This window comes from Condylura cristata, unplaced genomic scaffold (assembly GCF_000260355.1).
Source record: "Condylura cristata isolate star-nosed mole 26May11 unplaced genomic scaffold, ConCri1.0 scaffold00011, whole genome shotgun sequence".
NCBI classification, from domain to species: Eukaryota; Metazoa; Chordata; class Mammalia; order Eulipotyphla; family Talpidae; genus Condylura; species Condylura cristata.
In genome coordinates this window covers 2,498,904-2,515,709 of record NW_004567112.1, presented here as the reverse complement: position 1 = coordinate 2,515,709, position 16,806 = coordinate 2,498,904, and the positions used below count along the sequence as shown (strand labels likewise).

At 67.8% G+C, this 16,806-nt stretch overlaps 1 protein-coding gene across 2 annotated transcripts in view; it reads right to left on the bottom strand.

The window, feature by feature from the left end:
• CTBP2 (C-terminal binding protein 2) overlaps positions 1–16,806 on the bottom strand; it is a 90,025-nt gene that overhangs the window by 15,156 nt on the left and 58,063 nt on the right. For both annotated transcript variants that reach the window (XM_012723672.1, XM_004680369.2), the window contains exon 3: positions 6,246–6,402. In XM_012723672.1, the coding sequence (XP_012579126.1) occupies positions 6,246–6,303 (58 nt within the window). In that variant the 5' untranslated portion in view covers positions 6,304–6,402. The remainder of the gene's footprint in view (positions 1–6,245; positions 6,403–16,806) is intronic.

Below are 16,806 nucleotides of genomic sequence, written 5' to 3'. Positions count from 1 at the left end.
CGGGGGCGGGGGTTTCTGTTTCACAGTGCGGCCTAAATTATTAATCCTGCGAAACCTTAGTAGGCAAAACACAACACTCACGGAACTTTGCCTCGCTCCCCGCGGTGGCAGGTCTCGTCTCTGCCGCCGAGCCCCAGAAAAGCCAAGCTGCAGCCCCGCCCTGGCCGGGCTCACATGGACCCCGGCTCTCCAGGCTGCGGATTAGGAGCTAAATAAAGCCCGAAAGCTTTTGTTCCATGTGACATGTCGTTAGGCTGATGGGCGGCTGCGGCTCCGGCCAGGCCTCCGCAGGGCCCGCTCGGGAGGCCCCGGCCGCCCCCCGCCCCCCGCCCGTCCTGCGGGGTGCCGGCGGCCACCCCCACCTCGCCCCCGCGAGCGGCAGAAGGGCAATAGAAAAGGCCGCTTTAATGTCAGTTCCATCTCAGTCCCCCCCATGAAATGTTAATCCATCGCACACGGCTGAGAACACGAGAACAAATTAAATGTGAACGGGCCGCAGACAGGAAGGGCTCCCGGGCCGGGTCTGGAAGGGGCCCCCGGCGGTGGCCGGCCCGCAGCCCGCGGCGCCTTCCCAGCGGCCCAGGTCAAATGGAGTCTGCACCGCCGGGAAACAGGTCCCCTCCAGCGGCCGGGCGCCGGGGCCGCAGCAAAGCCTCTGCAGCGGCGAAGGGAGACTGACCCTGGGCAGGAGGACGCAAAGCAGGGAGCCGGCTGCAGCCTCGGTGGGAGCCGGTTCTCTCGCTGCCAGGAGACCTGGGCCCCTGGGGAGGGCTGGACTTGGCCACTAGAACCTCAGCTGCAGTGACGCTGGACCGGGGCGGGGACCCCCGCCAGGGCGCCCAACGCCCCCGGCACACGGGCTGCGCCAAGAGCTGCCAGGACAAGCCCGGAGTCAAGCCGACGGCAGCCGGACGTGGCGGACTGCAGGGGCCCCGGGAAGGACACGCGGTGGCCGCACGCGCCACCCTAGCTCCCCTCCCCCGGCGGGACGGAAGAGCAGACCTCGCGGGAGCACGCCCCGGGGCGGCTGAAGCCCCCCTGCTGCCCCCCTCCTCTTCCACTCCAAGGACACAGGGAAGGGAAAGCGGTCTTGTCTCCTCTAGAAAGAGGCCCGCAGCCGCCATTCCGCAACGCCCCCCGGGCTGCGTGGAGGACGCTCGGCTCAGGAGCTGTCGGGGCCTCTGGCCCCTCCTCAGACCGGCCGGTGTCACCTCCCCGGACGGCGCTCCTGTCACCTCCCTCCTCCAGTGTCACCTGTCGGCAGAGAGGGTCCTTCCAGGCCTTCCACAGGGGCCAGCCGCTGGCTGCTCCGGACCGGCCAGCCAGGCCCGTGCGGCCAGCGCCCCACACCGGGCACTGCCCACCGGCGCTGAGAGGCCTTAAAGTGTCTGCTCACATCCTGCCCCTCGGGACTCCAGCTTGTCACGGACAAACCAACTATTCGAGCGTCACAAAGCGACCGTCCAAGCCTCCAAATGGGCCCTTCCGGCCTGGAGCGGGTGGACGCCCCAGCCTGGTATGCACACAGAACTGGGGTGCGGGCTAGAGGTGCTGGGCACGAGAGGTTTCACCAGAGACAGAGTGGGAGCAACGGGGAGACAGGAGAGTCTGCTGCGCCCCGGGGGTCACTCCCCGGCTGGGGGTCGCACTCAGGCCACAACATCACAGTGCTGAGACTTGACCCCTCGCGCCGCCAGGGAGGCCCCCCTAAACCCCGCTCTCGGTTTCAGTCCGAATTCTCCAGCAGAAACAGGGCCACACAAAGAGCGTCCTTTCAAGAGTGGCCAGAAACGGGGTTCTTAGGGGCGCTGGGGCTGCGGAGGGAGCCTCTCCCAAGCCCTTCTGCTTGGCGACCACCCAGCACATGTGGCTGGTGGCTTCATCTTTGGGCTCCGCAGCCTTGTGCACGTGGTCCCCAACGCCTGAGGCGTGGCAGGACCCGCTCTGGGCTCTCAGACCCAACTGTGGCCCTGCAGGCAACACCCCAGAAACCCCAGCGCAGGGAGCCACGTCGGGGTCTCCGGTGGACACGCGGTCGACCCAAACGCCTGTGGACACAGTAAACCGAGACAAGAGACTGCAGAATGAACGGCGCCCCAGAGTGAACCCCAACTGGAGACCTGCACACTGGGACAGTCGGGTCCCTTTAAGGAGCAGTCCCAGGCAGAACCCCACCACGGTTTGGGGAACCCAGAGGCCGGGCTGCTCTGAAAGCAACGGGGTGACCTCCCCCCGCCAGCCTCCACACCCCCATGCTCCTGAACCCCAGGATGAAGCCACCGCCGCCCTCCTGACCTTGTCTCTGGGGCAGTTTGGATCACACGTTTTCGGGCTGCACAGAGCGCACCCATGCCCGGGACACCCCACTTCTGACCTTGAAATGAGCCCACAGCAGTCAGATGGACGCTCACCCCCAGAGCTCCCCCTGTGCCCCGCAGTCCCCCAGGGCACAGCGTGGCGAGCAAGCAGTGTGGCGGCGGGGCTGAGTATAAGGTGATCTGCAGACCTGTCCGGCACCCCTGGGAGCGCCGCGCGTCCCACCTGGAGCCCGGGCCCGCCCTTGGCCTGCAGCGGGCTCCCTGCTGGCCGGTCCGCGCCGGTTCACCTGGGGCCGCCGCCCCACCACACGCCTGGCTTCCGTCTCCCTCCCGGACCGGGCAGGCAGTTCCAGAAGCCTCTCGCCTCCTCTGTCCGAGGCCCCAGCGGCTCTCACCGCCAGGCCCCGAGCAAGCGGCGTTCGCCCCAAGATTCCTCGGCCTGCCCTGTCGCTGCGCCTGGTCCCTGTCCCGGTGAGGGCACCTTCGAAACAGCTCAGGATGCAGCGTCCCGGACAGCCTCGCCCGCCCTCTGCGCACGCTGCCTCCACGTTTAGCCGTGAAGTGACCGGTTAAGCCGACTCCGTGGGGGCACAGGACTCGAGGTGACAGTGGCCGTCGCCAGGGGCCTGGGCCTGGCCTTGAGCCCCGGCCACCCGCAGGGCCCACGCGCGCCCCCAGGCCGGTGAGGGCACAGCCGGGCTCCGGTGGGGCTCCGGCCCCTGCGGTGAGCAAGCGGCAGGGCTGGGCAGCGGAGACGCTGCACGCGAGAGGACACCAGAGTCCCCCAGAAAATGGTGCTGGGACCCACAGAACTGGCAGCAGGAGCCCCGCTTACAGGCCTGGGAGCCTGTGGCCTGCGGGCCGAGCTGGCCGGGCCCCGTGTCCACCCAGAGACCCCTCCAGACGCGGAGGACGGGAGAGCCGCCATTCCCAGCAAGTGGGCGCAGCGCAGACGCGGGCAGAGGGCAAGCAGCTGGCAAGAGCTGGGGGCGCGGCGCCCCGGAGGGCACTGCCGCCCAGATGCCCGGAGGCGGCCAGGCCTGGCAGCAAGGGCGGCCCAGAAGCCCCCGGTGGCAACTGCCCCCGGCTGCGGTCCCAGGTGCCGCACCAGGAACAGGCGGGCCGCCGGGCACCAGCCTCGGCACCACGGGGACCCCTGTGCTGGGGGCACCTCCACGCCAGCTGCAGGCAGCACCCACAGCCGTCGCCCGGCGGGCAGCAGGGGCCACGCAACCGAGCCGAAGCCCAGGTCAGCCCGAGGGGCCAGTGCGACCCTCCGCGCCGGCCCTCCCAGCACTGACACACTCGCTTCTGCGCGGGGCTTGAGGCACGTCTGGTTGACTATTGTATATTTACATAGCTAATGTAATTATCGCTAATGACATAATTGCTGGAAATGTGCATAATTGCTTGATCCCAACTTATAATTATAATGTATAGCAACATTACAGATCCCATTTTAAAAATCCACATTTTGGGGTGGAAAGCGTTACTAGAAACGACGGCGGGCTATTCGAGATCACCAGCTTCAGCTCTGTTTAAAAAAAAGAAAAAAGAAAAGCCGCCCAAGTAAACACAATTGTGAGACGAAACGAGGCCGGGCCATCTGCTGGGCCTGAGGCCGGGGGTCAGCCCTGCCCGCCCAGGCCCCAGCCCCTCCCTCGGCCCCCCCGACAGACACGGGCTGCTGGACCCTTCCAACCTGACGACCCACAGGACGCCGGGGCAGGCTCCTGCGGCCTCCCTGGCGGGTCCTGTCTTTGACTCTTCTCGTCCTCCTTGGTGACCAAGTGACAAGAGTCCCGAGTCTTCCTGCTCGACAGACACCTCTTCTGTGTGCCCCACCCCCACCTGGCCAGTCTCCCTCCCCTTGGCAGGGAGAACACCCCAGGCAGGAGGAGGCTGCATTCCGCCGGTCCCTACCCCAGCGGGAAGGAAGCAACCCTGGCCAGTGAGGTCCGCTGACCTCGGCTTACTTATCCTCGGCTGTTTCCCGCGGGTGGGACACGTGGGCAAAGCGAAGGAAACGAAGTGTCAAATTAGGGTCTCAACAGCTGCAGAAAGGAGGCGCCCAGGGTCACCGCCACAGCGAGACACCCCAACAGTCGCCAGCCGAGCTCTGTGCTTGGGGGCGCACAGGCCGGAGGGTGGTGGCCCGTGCCCGCTGCGCCAGCAGGTCCGGGCTAATAGAGGCGCTCTGCCCTGACTGGGAGGAAGGCGCTGGAAGGCGGGGGGCCGGGGACGCCCGGCTGCAGCCAGAGGGGCGGGTGGGCTCCCAGGCGGGGCCCCTCAGCCGGGGGTTGGCACTGGGGTGCTGCAGTGAGAGGCAGAACTGGACAGAATCCCGTTGCGTGAGACCGAGAGCAGGAAGCCAGAGCCCTCAGGCTGGGCAGGGAGGGTGCCCGGGGGCAGCTCAAGGGGCAGAGAACCAACAGCTGCTGCCCCCTGCACTCCCTAGGCGGGAAGGCGGGGCTGGCACCGCCCCTCTGCGCCCCTCCCCGCAGACGAGGCCCGCACGCCCCGAGGCCCAGGCTCGTCCTGCACACACAGCCCTGGACGTCCAAACCGACTGGACGGCTTTAGCAAGGCAGGACTCGGGGCACAGGCCCTGGCCAGGGGCTACTTGGGCCGCAGACGGCCTCGGGAACCCACTCGGCCCAAGGCAGGTGCCTTCGGGGCGCCGTGGCTGTGCGCCCCGCACAAAGGGCTGCAGGGGGCCTAGGTGCTGGGGTCACACTGGAAAGGACCCTGGGATGGCACAGCAGCGAGACGGGGCACACTGCCCGCCTACACCTTTCAGAGGGGGCCGGGAAAATCCGCCTGTCCCCGTCCCCCCAGCGGCTGGGGGACAGGACGTCCTGACCGACCCCACGCACAGCTTTCGTGGGCCCCAGCCCAGCCCAGCCCAGCCCAGCCCAGCCCAGCCCAGCCCAGCCCAGCCCAGAGGTCCAGGACACCGAGGACGGCGAGCCCACACAGCCGTCGCCACCAGAGGGAGGACACTGCGCCGAGGGCCGAGCGGTGCGTGGGGCCCGGCGTGCGGTGGGGTCGGGCCCAGCTCAGCGGAGAGTGGGAGGATGACGGCCGACGTCCCAGTCAGCCTCCACGTCCCCCACGGCGAGGAGCCCTTAGTCCCCGGCTGAGTGTGCCTGCGGCCAGGCCTCACAGGAAGGGGCTTCTAAGCGCCGGGTGAGGACCCGTCAGGGCACCCCACTTCACAGTGGGCTGTCCTGGAACAGTCACGCACCCTCCACGCTCCCCGGTCTGCGAACAAAAGCCCAGCGAGGGCGGCGCACCGGGCAGAAACACCGGCCGGTCCGGCCTACGGGTCTTCTGTAGATTTCAAAAAAGTTGTGTGTGTGTTTGGGGGAAAAAAACCTTAAACCCCAACTCCTGACATGGGACTGAGGGGACAGTCGCCCACCAGGCCACATGCCAGGGAGGCCACGGCCCCGCTGCGCTGGGGTGCGGGTTTCTGCCCGAGTTGGGGGAGCAGCGTCTGTGCCCCGGGACCCCGCAGCCGAGCCCGGGCCGGCACCCGAGCCAGGGGCCCGCACTGCCCTGTCGGGAGGGTGGCGCTGGGCTGGCGCTAACCCACGTCTCTGCAGCCTGGCCCCGCTTTCCATGAGGGCTTAGCCGTGTGGGTTTTTCTTTTCAAGAATTAAACACTTGCAGACATTTCCCGAGATACCGGGGAGAGGCATATTCACGGCCAGGGCAATGCGGCTCTCCGGGAATGTCCGGGCTCCCTTTGGAAGTATCTGAATGTGGAACAGACACGGTCCAGAAACTTCGGAAAGTCAAAGACGCCCTCACGTCCCGCGTCTTTCCTGTGCCAAGCGGCCGGGGCCTGCAAGCCCAGGGCCGACCTGCCCCAGGGCCAGGCCCGGTCCCACAGCACCTCCCGGCCCGGCCGCCGGCTCTTACCTTCGCAAATCCTGTCCAACCGCTGTCGCTTGACTTTGTGCTTATCCACAAGGGCCATTCTTCACGGGACGCTGCAGCTCTGATCCAAAAGGCAAAGCGGACTCGAAGAACTCAGGGTAACTCGCGGGGGTCTGCAGGCATGACGCCGCTGTGAACCCTGAAACGGGAGGAAAGAATCCTTACTCCCTGGAGCCGCGACAGGCCACAGGCCGTGGGCGGGCAGGGGGACTTGCTGCCCTCGGAGAGGGCGCTGCGGAGGCTCCTGCCCCCCACTGGGCAGGAGGCGCGACCATCGAGACCACCGGCCTTCGCCGCTGAGAGCCAGCATCCCCAGCGGCCAGCGGGCAGGACCGCCCTTCACTTCTGCGGACACTGAGGGGTGGTGCCACAGGGGAGGCTTTAGACCCAGCTGGACTGCAGGGGAGCGGGCCTCAGCCCACCTGCACTGGGGTGCAGACGGCTGGCCACCCAGCGCTGCTGTGTGGGGTCCGGAGCAGAGCCAGGGCGCAGCGCGAGGGGGCAGTGGTCACGCGCACGCACCGCCAGGGGTCCCACCGCCGCCCCGGGCAGGGGGCGGCCTTGATGTGGGGAGGGGACAGCGTGCCCGGGCCCAGTCCAGTCGCTTCCGCCAGGGTGGGAAAGTCTGTCTCCTGCATAGGTCGGGTCTGTGGGACTCTCCAGAGGGAAACCCGAATGCCGGCAGAGGAAAGGGGGCTCCCCGCAGCCTGGAGGAGGTGCGCAGGGGGCGCGCCTCTCGCCCCGCTCACAGGATGCCCCAGTTGGGCTGACACGTCACGTCATCCCCAACTTCCCAGCTCTTCAAGCACAGTGTCATCACCACGCGGACACACGGGCCCGTTCCCCAGCGAGTGAGGAGCCCCCCAGCCCGGCGAGGCTGGGGGCCCCTCGCGGGAAGAGGATGCGCGGTCATCAATTATGCAGACCGCTGGCAGTTCCTTTATCAAAGGTCAGGACGCAGGTCTGACTGCAAAAAGGTAGGCGACTTCCTGGTTGTTAATGGCCAACTTCCCAGCAATGCGCCTGAAAAAGCACCCCAAAGATTTATGGCGATAATTATGACTGCAAAAAAAGAGCCAGGAAAAGGCAGTTTCCAGTCACATAAAGAACTAACGCAGGCCCCTGCAAACCTGGGCTCGGCCCCCCTGGCTGGGTCTGAGGCACCCACGCAGGGGGCTGGGGATGAGGGCAGCCGGGGCCAGCAGACCCGGGCTGGCCCCCCTCCCCATATGCGGACAGGCCCCCATGCCACAGCCTCACGCGAGGGGGGAGAATGAATCACTTAGTATGTGTGAAGTGCCGGGAGATGAGGAAGGACAGGTATTGTCGGAGGCGCTGTCTGGTCCCGCAGCCCCTTCCCTTCCCGCGTGAGCTGCGGCTCTCCTGGCTTTCCTTTGAATTTTAATTTGTATAATTAGATGGCTTCCTGCGAAACTGATGAGCAGAAGCTCGAGCACGCAATCAAAGGTCAGCTCAGGCGCCGCACACGGACCTCGGTGACCTGTTACTGGGGGAGAGCCTTCACTTCCGGCCTGGCTGAGCGCGGGGAACCCCCTCCTGCACCCCACCCCGTGCCACGGGGCCCTGGCAACAGTTCATGGAGCCTCAACCCCTTTCCCCACAGGTGTCTTCTGACCCAAGAGTGGAGGCAAGGGACGCCTCCCCCTGGCCTCCCAGGGGCCAGGCCAGGCCAGCCGCCCCGCCGGCGTCCTGGGCGGGTGTCCGCACCGGCCACCTGCAGGCCCGGCCCCTCCTCCCCGGCTCCGCGCACGGTCCAGGGCCTCTGGCCACTGGGGTCACCTGCCAGACCACCAAGACCAGCAGTGGTCACAGCGCTCCACCCACGCCAGACAATGGAAAAATGAGGCGAACAGAAGAAAACCCTGCCCACGAGGCAAAGCTCCGGCCCGGGGCGCTGGGGGCCGCCCCGCCTGTGAGGCGGACCCCTGCATCCCAGTCTCCACCCGGGGGTCACTGGCGGAACCGTGCTGGGCGTGATCTCGGCGGAAGGCCGAGGAGTGTCGCCCCCGCCCCCGCGAGGCAGAGGCGCTGAGAGGGACAGAGAAGGGGCGGCCGACCGGGCAGGGGGACGCGCCTGGTGACCCCCACCCCGCCAGGCTCGGTCGCCCGCACACAGGGGCCAGGCAGACGGGCGCTCGCCCCGCAAAGCCAGGCCCATCTTCTACCTCCTGCGCTATCCCATGAGCATCTTTGCTGCTTGGAAAAAGACAAGATGAAGAGCAGGTCAGAGCTCCCCAGAGCGCGCAGTGGGGCAGCGGAGGCCGGCAGGGGCCCGCCGAGGGCCTGGCTGTGAGCGCAGGAAACACTGTCCTGGGCTGAAGGCGAAGCTTGAGAAGGCGGCGCAGTTTCCCCGGCTCGGGCCCTCAGCGGCCCGACGGGGCACCGAGCTGCTGGCCACCGACGCTCTGTGCGCGGGACGCTCACACCGCGTTAAAGCAGGTGACTTACAAACACGACGTAAAGCGCTTTCCCTGCAGCTGTTCCTAAGAATGAAAACAAGGCGGAGAGGGGAAGGGAAGTGAGCAAATCTCCCTGCACAGCGAAAAGCAGCGAGCAGACGCGCGGCGTTCACATGGTGGCCCCAGGCCGGCCGGCAAGGCCCCGGCAGTCCGGTTCTGCGGCCCGAGGGCGCGGTGGACAGGACCCAGCTGTTACTGATGTGCCTACGAGAAGCCCTGCAGAACGTGCTTCTCTGCGCGAGCAAAGTGACACCGGTGGACGGAGCTTCCAGAAAGTTCTCCTGGGCCGCGGCGAGGCGGGAGCAGCCGTGAAGCTTGGGCTTTTAACGGCAACTCTGGCTCACTGAGCTGCTTCAGGGGAACGACGCTTGTACTTGAGTATCAGTAAGGGCACTCACAGGAACCAGCTGGCTGCCATCAGAAGAAGCTGGGCGTCTCGGCTGTCCGCCTGGGGCCTGGCCGTCGGGGCCCCAATTACTGGGCGCGTGGACACGACTCAGCTGTCCCGCCACCCCTCATCACAGCCGTCCGTCTCTGGACCCGTGCAGCTCGGAACCCGCACGCAAGCGCACGCTCCTGCCAGTCTTGGATCTCTGAGAAGTCGGTGCACACCACCCCTGGGGTGGGGGCCAGCCGGCTGGCCGGCGCACTGGCCAGGCTCTTCAGGGAGCAGGCCACCCAGAGGCCCCTGGGGCCGGCGATGAGGCCCCGTGGCCAGCAGAGGGCGCTGCAGGACTGACTGCGATCTCAGCACAGACACCCTAAGAACCCAGAGGGAGACCTGGCGCTCCCCAGGAGGAAGCGGAAGGATCGCTCCCTCCATCTTTGAAGCAGCCGACGTCCAGATTTCAGCAACAGGACCAGCCCCAGGCCTGGCCTCTCAGGGTGGCCCAGGCGGACACCGGCAAGCCCTTTCTGGGGCTGAGCCAGCAGAGGCGCCCGCATCAGGGGCTTGGGGCCTGTGACCCAGAAAGGGGGTGACTTTCCATTGCGCCCAAGCATTTTTCCCAGGCAACAATGAGCCACGTCAATGGAAAATGAAAACGACTTGGCAGAGATGGAAACGGAGCATGCAGTGGGCGGGCAAGGCCGCCAGGGCTCGCCCTGCAGCCCGGCTTCGGGGCAGCGGGCACCTGGCTGCCCGGTCGCTGCATCCTGCACCCCCACCGCGGTCCTTTGTTGAAGCACAATGACCTCAGAATGCACAATGGGTTCGCAGGCTGGTTTGGAGAGGGAGGCGGAAAAGTGGCTTTTCCCAACATTCCTCAGGAACTGGGTCTGGCCTGGAGGCCGGGGCCTCGCGCGGGGCCCTTCACCTGGACCTGACCCCAGCGCGGCTGCTGGCCACTTGGCGGACCCCGGAGAGGCACAGCGGCCTCTGTGTTTGGAATCACCAAGGCCCACGCGGCCGCGGCCACGTTGCCCAGAACGGGGCCGAAGCACGACTGGCCCCAACCCACTTCCCCGTCGCCCTGGAGATGCAGGTCAGTGCGGCGTCATCTCCTACCAACGCCATCCAAGGCCACCACAGCGGGGACGTCCAGGCCCGCCGCGGCCCCCACGGGGCAAGCCACGCCTCTGCAGGCCCTGAATCCTCCATGCTCACAGATGCTGGGGTGCCCCGCCCGAGCTCCCCTCTCCAGGAAGCCCTGGACTTCACAGCCCTTCCCCAGCTTGTTCCAGCCACAGCAAATAGGTTTGCTGACCTCCAGGGGACCTCCAGACAGCCGCCTTCAGGGTGGACCCCTGGTGAGAGGTGTGGGCCAGCATGGGGGGGCGGGCGGTCAGTGCCCACAAGAGGGAGACAGAACTATGCATGTGATGGTGGGGGGCTGGGCCTCTGTCCATTTTCAGATAGAAGTATCTGGAAAGATTGTTCCACACCAAACAGAAGCGCTCACCCCAGACCAGCCTCTGCCTGGAGGAGGGGCCAGCCTCCAAGGTCAGGGCCCCAACCGAGAAAGCGCTCAAGCCGCAGCCCAGCCTGCCGGCCCAGGGGGCCCCAACCCCTGGCAGGTGAGGCCTGCAGAGCCTGCCAGGCAGAGGAGACACCCAGGGCTCCAGCAGGCGCCGGACACCCTGCCCAGAGAGGCTGGACTGGAGGCCAGGCCCCCACGGCCTTCCCATTCCAACCTGACCCTTCAAGGGGGCACTCAGGCGCAGCTGCCCTGACCACGTGGCCCCGCAGGACCTGTGTCAAGAACCAGGCCTGCGCGGAGGCCAAGTCAAGCTGCATCCTGCCACGTTTCCAACGAAGCCACGTGGCCACAGCCCCCTGCGGGTTAGGACGTGGCCGGGCCCAGGGGCTCGCAGCACAGAGGCCCAGGGGTGCTGACGCCCGGCAGAGGCGGGGGAGGGCACCTCTGCCCAAGAGGTGGAGACCCAGCCCCCTACCACTAGGGGGTGCAAGAGGTGGCCCCAAGTCTGCGGGCAGGGGCCAGCTGGGCGCCCAGCTCAGGCTGCAGGCCCGGCCCCAGGTCCAGCGCTGAGCCCGACACGCCCTAGTGGGCGCTGCCTCTGCACAGCGGCCAGGGCCTGACGTGCCGTGGACGGTGGACATCCTCAAAGCCAAGGCTGCTCCCAGGAGGTCACTGTCCCCTCTTTCCAGTGGTCACATCACACCCTTGTTGTGAAGTCCGGAGAAGGGTCTGACAGCGGCGCCGGCGGGGCTCGCTGGCCGCAGGCCGCTGGCCGCCCCGCTTCTCCTCAGACGAGGCCCTTTACTGCCGCCCCCAGGGAAGCTGAGGCTCTGAACCGACAGGAGAGGATGCGGGCGACAGGACTGCCTGCGAGAGGTGGCCATGCGACGCTGCCCCTTCCGTCACGGGGCGGGGGCCCCTCCCCACCCCGCACCCGCGGCCCACGCAGCAGAGGCCCAGGAGCGTGGCCGCAACGGGCACAGACACATACACGTAGGCACGTGTGCCAGTGCGGTGGTCACGGGGCCGCGGCATTTCTGGAACCTTCTGAGGCTTGGGAACTCAAAGCCCGGCTGCTGGTCTCCCGGCGGCCGGCCCGAGCGTGGGCAGCAGCCTGGACGCAGCTCAGCCCCTCCCCCGCCCCACCTCTGTGCGGGCGCAGACCGAAGAGGAGATCCCCACGACAGCGGGGGACAGGGCGGGCAGCACCCGCCTGCCGGCGGGGCTCCCGTGCCCGAGGGGACGCTCCTGACCCGCCCGGGCCCTGGACGGCGGAGTGGAAGGGGTGGGGACTCGGCGACCGGGCCCCGGGGCCCGACCTCCGCCGGGAGGCCGCCTGCTCGCTGGCCGTCTCGGTATGACTCTGGGGAAGCCGCAGCTTCCCTGGTCCTGGGCCGTGGGGTCCCGGGCCCTGGGCAGGGCCTGGCGAAGGGACGTGCTCACTGCGCCCGAGCTGGAAAGGGTTAACGGAGTTTGAGAAACAAAACTCAGGAAAGCGGCCTCAGCTGGACGAGGCCGGCAGGGAGAGGGGCCTCCTGTCACTGAAAGAAGAAACATCTGTCGGGGTCGGAGGCCGGCGGGCAGGGGCGGCCTCTGCGGGCCGACTCCGGACTGCTTGAGAGAGAGACGCAGTCCAGCCTCGCGCTCGGTCTCCTCACCGGCTCTGCCCCTGGCCGCTCCAGACCCGGGGCAGGGGCCCGGGGCGGCGCCCGACCGCCGCCGGGGCCCAGTTCTGCTTTGCTGGTGGGAAACGGCTCGGTCACTCGCACTGCGAGCGTTGCAATAACTCCATCACCGCAGAACCCGAACACGAGGCCTCTGAGAAAACAGGAAGTCTGGCGCAGAACTCGGCTTACGACAGGGCGGTCCACGCGCACAGAGCCGCCGCAGCGACTCCCCGGGTCCCCCGCAGAGGCCTGCTGGCGCGGGCTGCCCGGCCAGTCTTTGTTACCGAGCCGGCGGACGCAGGCGGGCCGGGGTGGGGCGCAGCTGCGCTTCCTGTCCCTGAGCGGCGGCCCGGCTGGGCGGTGGGGCCTCTGGCCAGGCACTCGGCGGCCTTCGCCCCGTGGCCACGGCACAGGAAGACCACAGGCCCGTGCCCGGCGCGCTGCCCTGCGGCCCACTCCGCCCTCCCATGGCTTCAGCCGGCCCCTCCCGGGCACCGGGCGGCCGTGTGAACGCAGCCACCAGGGCACGTGTGGCCGCCACGCATGCCGGGACCACACAGCAGGAGCCCGCCTGCCTCGGGGCCGCCTGCGGTCCCCTGCAAGCTCTCCGGGCCTGGAGGGCAGGGTGGCCGGGGACCCCCGGGGTGGGGCGGGGGGCCGAAGTGGGAAAGACAAGAAACCTGAGGCGCAGGTGTGCTGGTCTGCAGGGAGGGGTGGGGCGCCCTGGACGCCAGGCGGGGAGGGTTAGCACTCGCGATCCGTTTCCGCACAGCCCTGGGGCCTCGCCAGCAGGAGGGTTTTCTGGTGGCCTCTTGCTGGACCCCCACGCCCCGCTCGTCTCCTGGGTCGAGGCTGCCCCGGGCCCCGGGGAGGGCGGCCACCTGGAGTCCACATGTGGTCCGGCGGGCCGGCCCGGGCCAAAGCGGCGAGTGGCCTGCCGAGTCCGGCAGACACTTGAGATGAATGGGCAGCTCCCCCAGGGCCTTCCCACCTGGCCCCGTGGCCGCCGCCCGGGCTCCAGAGTGCTGGGCCTCGATCCCCACCGCAGGGAGGGCAGGGCCGGCATGCAGGAGGGGCTGCGTGCCCTGTGGGTGCCCGGGGCGCCAGCAGGGCGCGGGAGCCGAGAGGCGCCAGGGCCTAAGGCCATTTGCCGCTCCGTGGCGCCCGACTCAGGGGCTGGGGTCCCGCCCCCCGGCTGCGTCGGGAAGACAGTGGCAGGCTGACCACAGTACCTGCTCTCCCCGCTTCTAGAAGCTTCGCTTGCCGAGCACTAGGTCCCGGTACACGCACTACCTCACGTTCACCCCAGACCCCACCCCGCGCCCGTCACAATTAGCAGAGCAACTGTGTTCAGCTGGGACCCGTTCGTGGGGTCCCCACCCCTCAGGAACAGCAGAAAGGGCTGGGCTTGGGGGTTTGGGGGTGCACGTGCAAGGTGGGCTGCCAGGAGCTCACAGCGGACGGGGCGGAGGGGACGTGGGTGTCTTGTCCACCAATTATCTCTGCGTTTGTGTATTTCAGAGCTTCTGTAGGTGTCCATCTGCAAGTGGGGACCGTGTCACCCCCACAGTGCGGGGGGCGGCAGGGCAGTCATGCAACACCAGGCCAGGCCAAGGAAGGCGGCCTCTCTGCGGCCACGCGCTGTCCCTTCCTGCTGGTCCTCGGGCGTGAGTGACCAGGCCCAGGGAGACAGCGGGACAGCGCCCATCACGCCCGCCCCTCCCTCGAGCGAGTCTTTGTGCCTGCAGTCGGGTCCTCCGCTGGTCCCGCAGCCACGGCACACGCGCCACCCCGCGTGGCAGGCCCTCGCCCCGGAGCGGGGACGCTCAGCCCTGGCCGGGCCCCACGAGGCCCCCGCGGCCGGCCCTGGGCACCGTCTTTCTCGTTGTGGCCAAACTGCCGCATTTCTCTTGAAATACACAAAACCTGGCTGACGTTGTAGGCCTCTGGCTCCCGGCCAGTGGTGAAAATTAATTCCCACAAAAAACCCGCTGAATCCCACCAAATGAAGCTATACGGTTCACCAGCTCACGGCCGCGCACTCAGTAGTGGCCTAACTACATGGCCGAGTTGTGGCCGCGAAGCGTGGCAGCGGCAGCCTCCCTGGGCGCCGGCCTCGCAGCTCGGGTCGGACGGCGGCGGGAGGAAACTCAGGGGCTGCAGAAGTTGGGGGTCCTCCCAGCCGGGCCGGACCCTGTGTGGGAGTGTGATGACGCCGTGGCACCCTGGAGCCACGGCACCCCGACCTTTGGCCACGCCGCTGTAATTTAGCCAGCTCTGCCTCCCTGCAGAAACCCAGTTATTGAAAGTACGTTAAAAAATACGCTCCCGGGCCCTCCCTGGTGGCGCAGCGGGTCGGAACACAGCACTGAGAAGCTGAAGCCGCTTCCGCATGAGTTCGATCCGATCTACGCCTGCCCCGGAGGTGACCACAGGGCGCGGCAGACCTCTCCTGACCACCCGCTGCTCCCCTCAGCAGTGGACTTCATTGATCTGCCTGTTCTGCTCCCCACTCTGTCTCTGGTGAGGCCTCTCGCTGCCCTTGAGCCTCTGGCCTGTACCCCAGTTCTGTATGAATACACAAGTAAATCTTAAAAAAAAAATAAGCCCCCGCCAATTGCGTCTCACTCTCAGCCAGGGCAGTGGATTTATAAACTGCTCGTGTGGAGGAAAATCACTGTCGGCGGAGCATGTCGGGGCGCGGGCGCCCCCTCCCCAGGCGGTGGGCGGGTCTTTCTCCCGGCATCAGGTGGCGGGCGCCCAGCAGCTCCCTGCTAACTCCCACGCCGCGGGCAGGGCATCGCTCACCTTTTGCGGCCCCCACCCGTCCTCTGGGGCAAGGACACCTTTGGGGACAGGCTGGGGGCGGGCGCAGAGCACGGCAGAGGCCCCGCTCGGTCTGCACAGGCCGCGCAGTCAGCTCGGAGCACCCAGCCCCACGCCTGCGGGGCAGCAGCCCAGATGCCACGGCCAGGGGCTGGTCCAGAGGACGGGCGGCCACGGGGAGGGGGCGGAGCGTGAGCAGGTGAGGGGCAGGGATGCCACCAGAGGCCCGAGGCAGGCCGGTGCGCCCAGATGGCCGGCTGGAGCGCAGCTCCCACCCCGTGGACGGGAGGGCAGGGGTGGGCAGGGGCACGAGGCTAACTCCGGCCGTTAGCACCCGCCGGGTCGCCTGGCGACGCCCCCATTTCTGGCCTTTCCCCTCTGCCCCTTGGTCACCCTCCACGCCCCCGCCCCCACCCCCGCCAGGTGGGCAGGAAGTGGCCAGCAGCAGAGGCCGGTCAAGCCACAGGAAGACGCAAGAAGAGCCCCGTCTGGCTTGGCGGCTCGGCCCAGCGGGCGGCTCTCCTCTCTGTCTTGGCCAAGTGGCTGGGATTCAGGTTCGGCTCACAGGTTCCCCACCTCACAGCCCACGCTCGTGAGCGTTGTCGTAAGCACAGGTGGCCACAACGGCTGCAGTCCGCAGGGAGCTGCCCCGCGGAGGGGGCGGCTGGCAGAGCCGGAGTCGGCCTGGGCCGCCCGCTGGGGGCGCGGGCCTTGTGTTCGGGACGCGGGGTCAGCTCCTGAGGGGGTCAAGGCAGCAGCGGGCGGAGCGGGGCTCTGGCCCAAGTCTGACCCACCGTGGCAAGGCCCACGCCTCTCTGGGGGTCCCGCAGGGCGTCGGCACTTTAATTCAAGCCACGCAACTTCAGTGGGGCGTGGCGGAGCCCTGGCAGGGCCGGCTCTGCCTTCCCGGGGCCCAGGCCTGGGGTTGGGGGGCTGAGGCAGGGGGCCGGCACAGATGCGGTGAACTGAGGCCAGGGGGCGGCGCGGAGGACGTGACGTCCATTCTTCCTCCGCTCAAAGGCCAAGTGCCTGGCCTGGCTGCCAACTCCCTCTAACGCCCAGGCCAGCCCCCAGCTGCTCTGGGCAGGGGACCCGGGAGCCCCCGCTGCAGCCTGTGCGCACCGTCCAATGGGCAGGACCCAGCCCCCCAGAACAAGGGGGTCAGGACAGATGGGACACCGCGTCACATGCAGGGTCCGGGTGGCACCTGAATCCACGGGGGGCAGGGCCCTGGCTCGGGCTGCGGGGTCACGGGGCAGGGCGGCCGACGAACACCCGAGGGTGCTGGGTGCTGGAGTGTGGACGGCGCTTCTGGCCCTGGATCGGCACCAGGCCGCCACCCAGACGCGGGGGGTGCCAGGGGCCTGAGGTTGGGGCAGCGAGGACTGCACCCCAAGAACCTCACCCCGAGGCAGTTAACTGGTCGTTGGCTGGCAAAGCTTTTCTGTAAAATGTTCCTCACCGAGAAAGCACACAGCAGGGCTCCCACAAAACCCACAAGCCCATCTGACCACAAAAACCCACCAAAACAAACCACAGCTGGGCGGCGGCTTCACCACCACGCGGCCTGCAGCAGCCTGGCCCCGCTGTCACAGGAAGCGAGCCCGGAGCCGCGGCGGGGGCGGGGTGCAGCGGGAGATCGGGGCGCGGG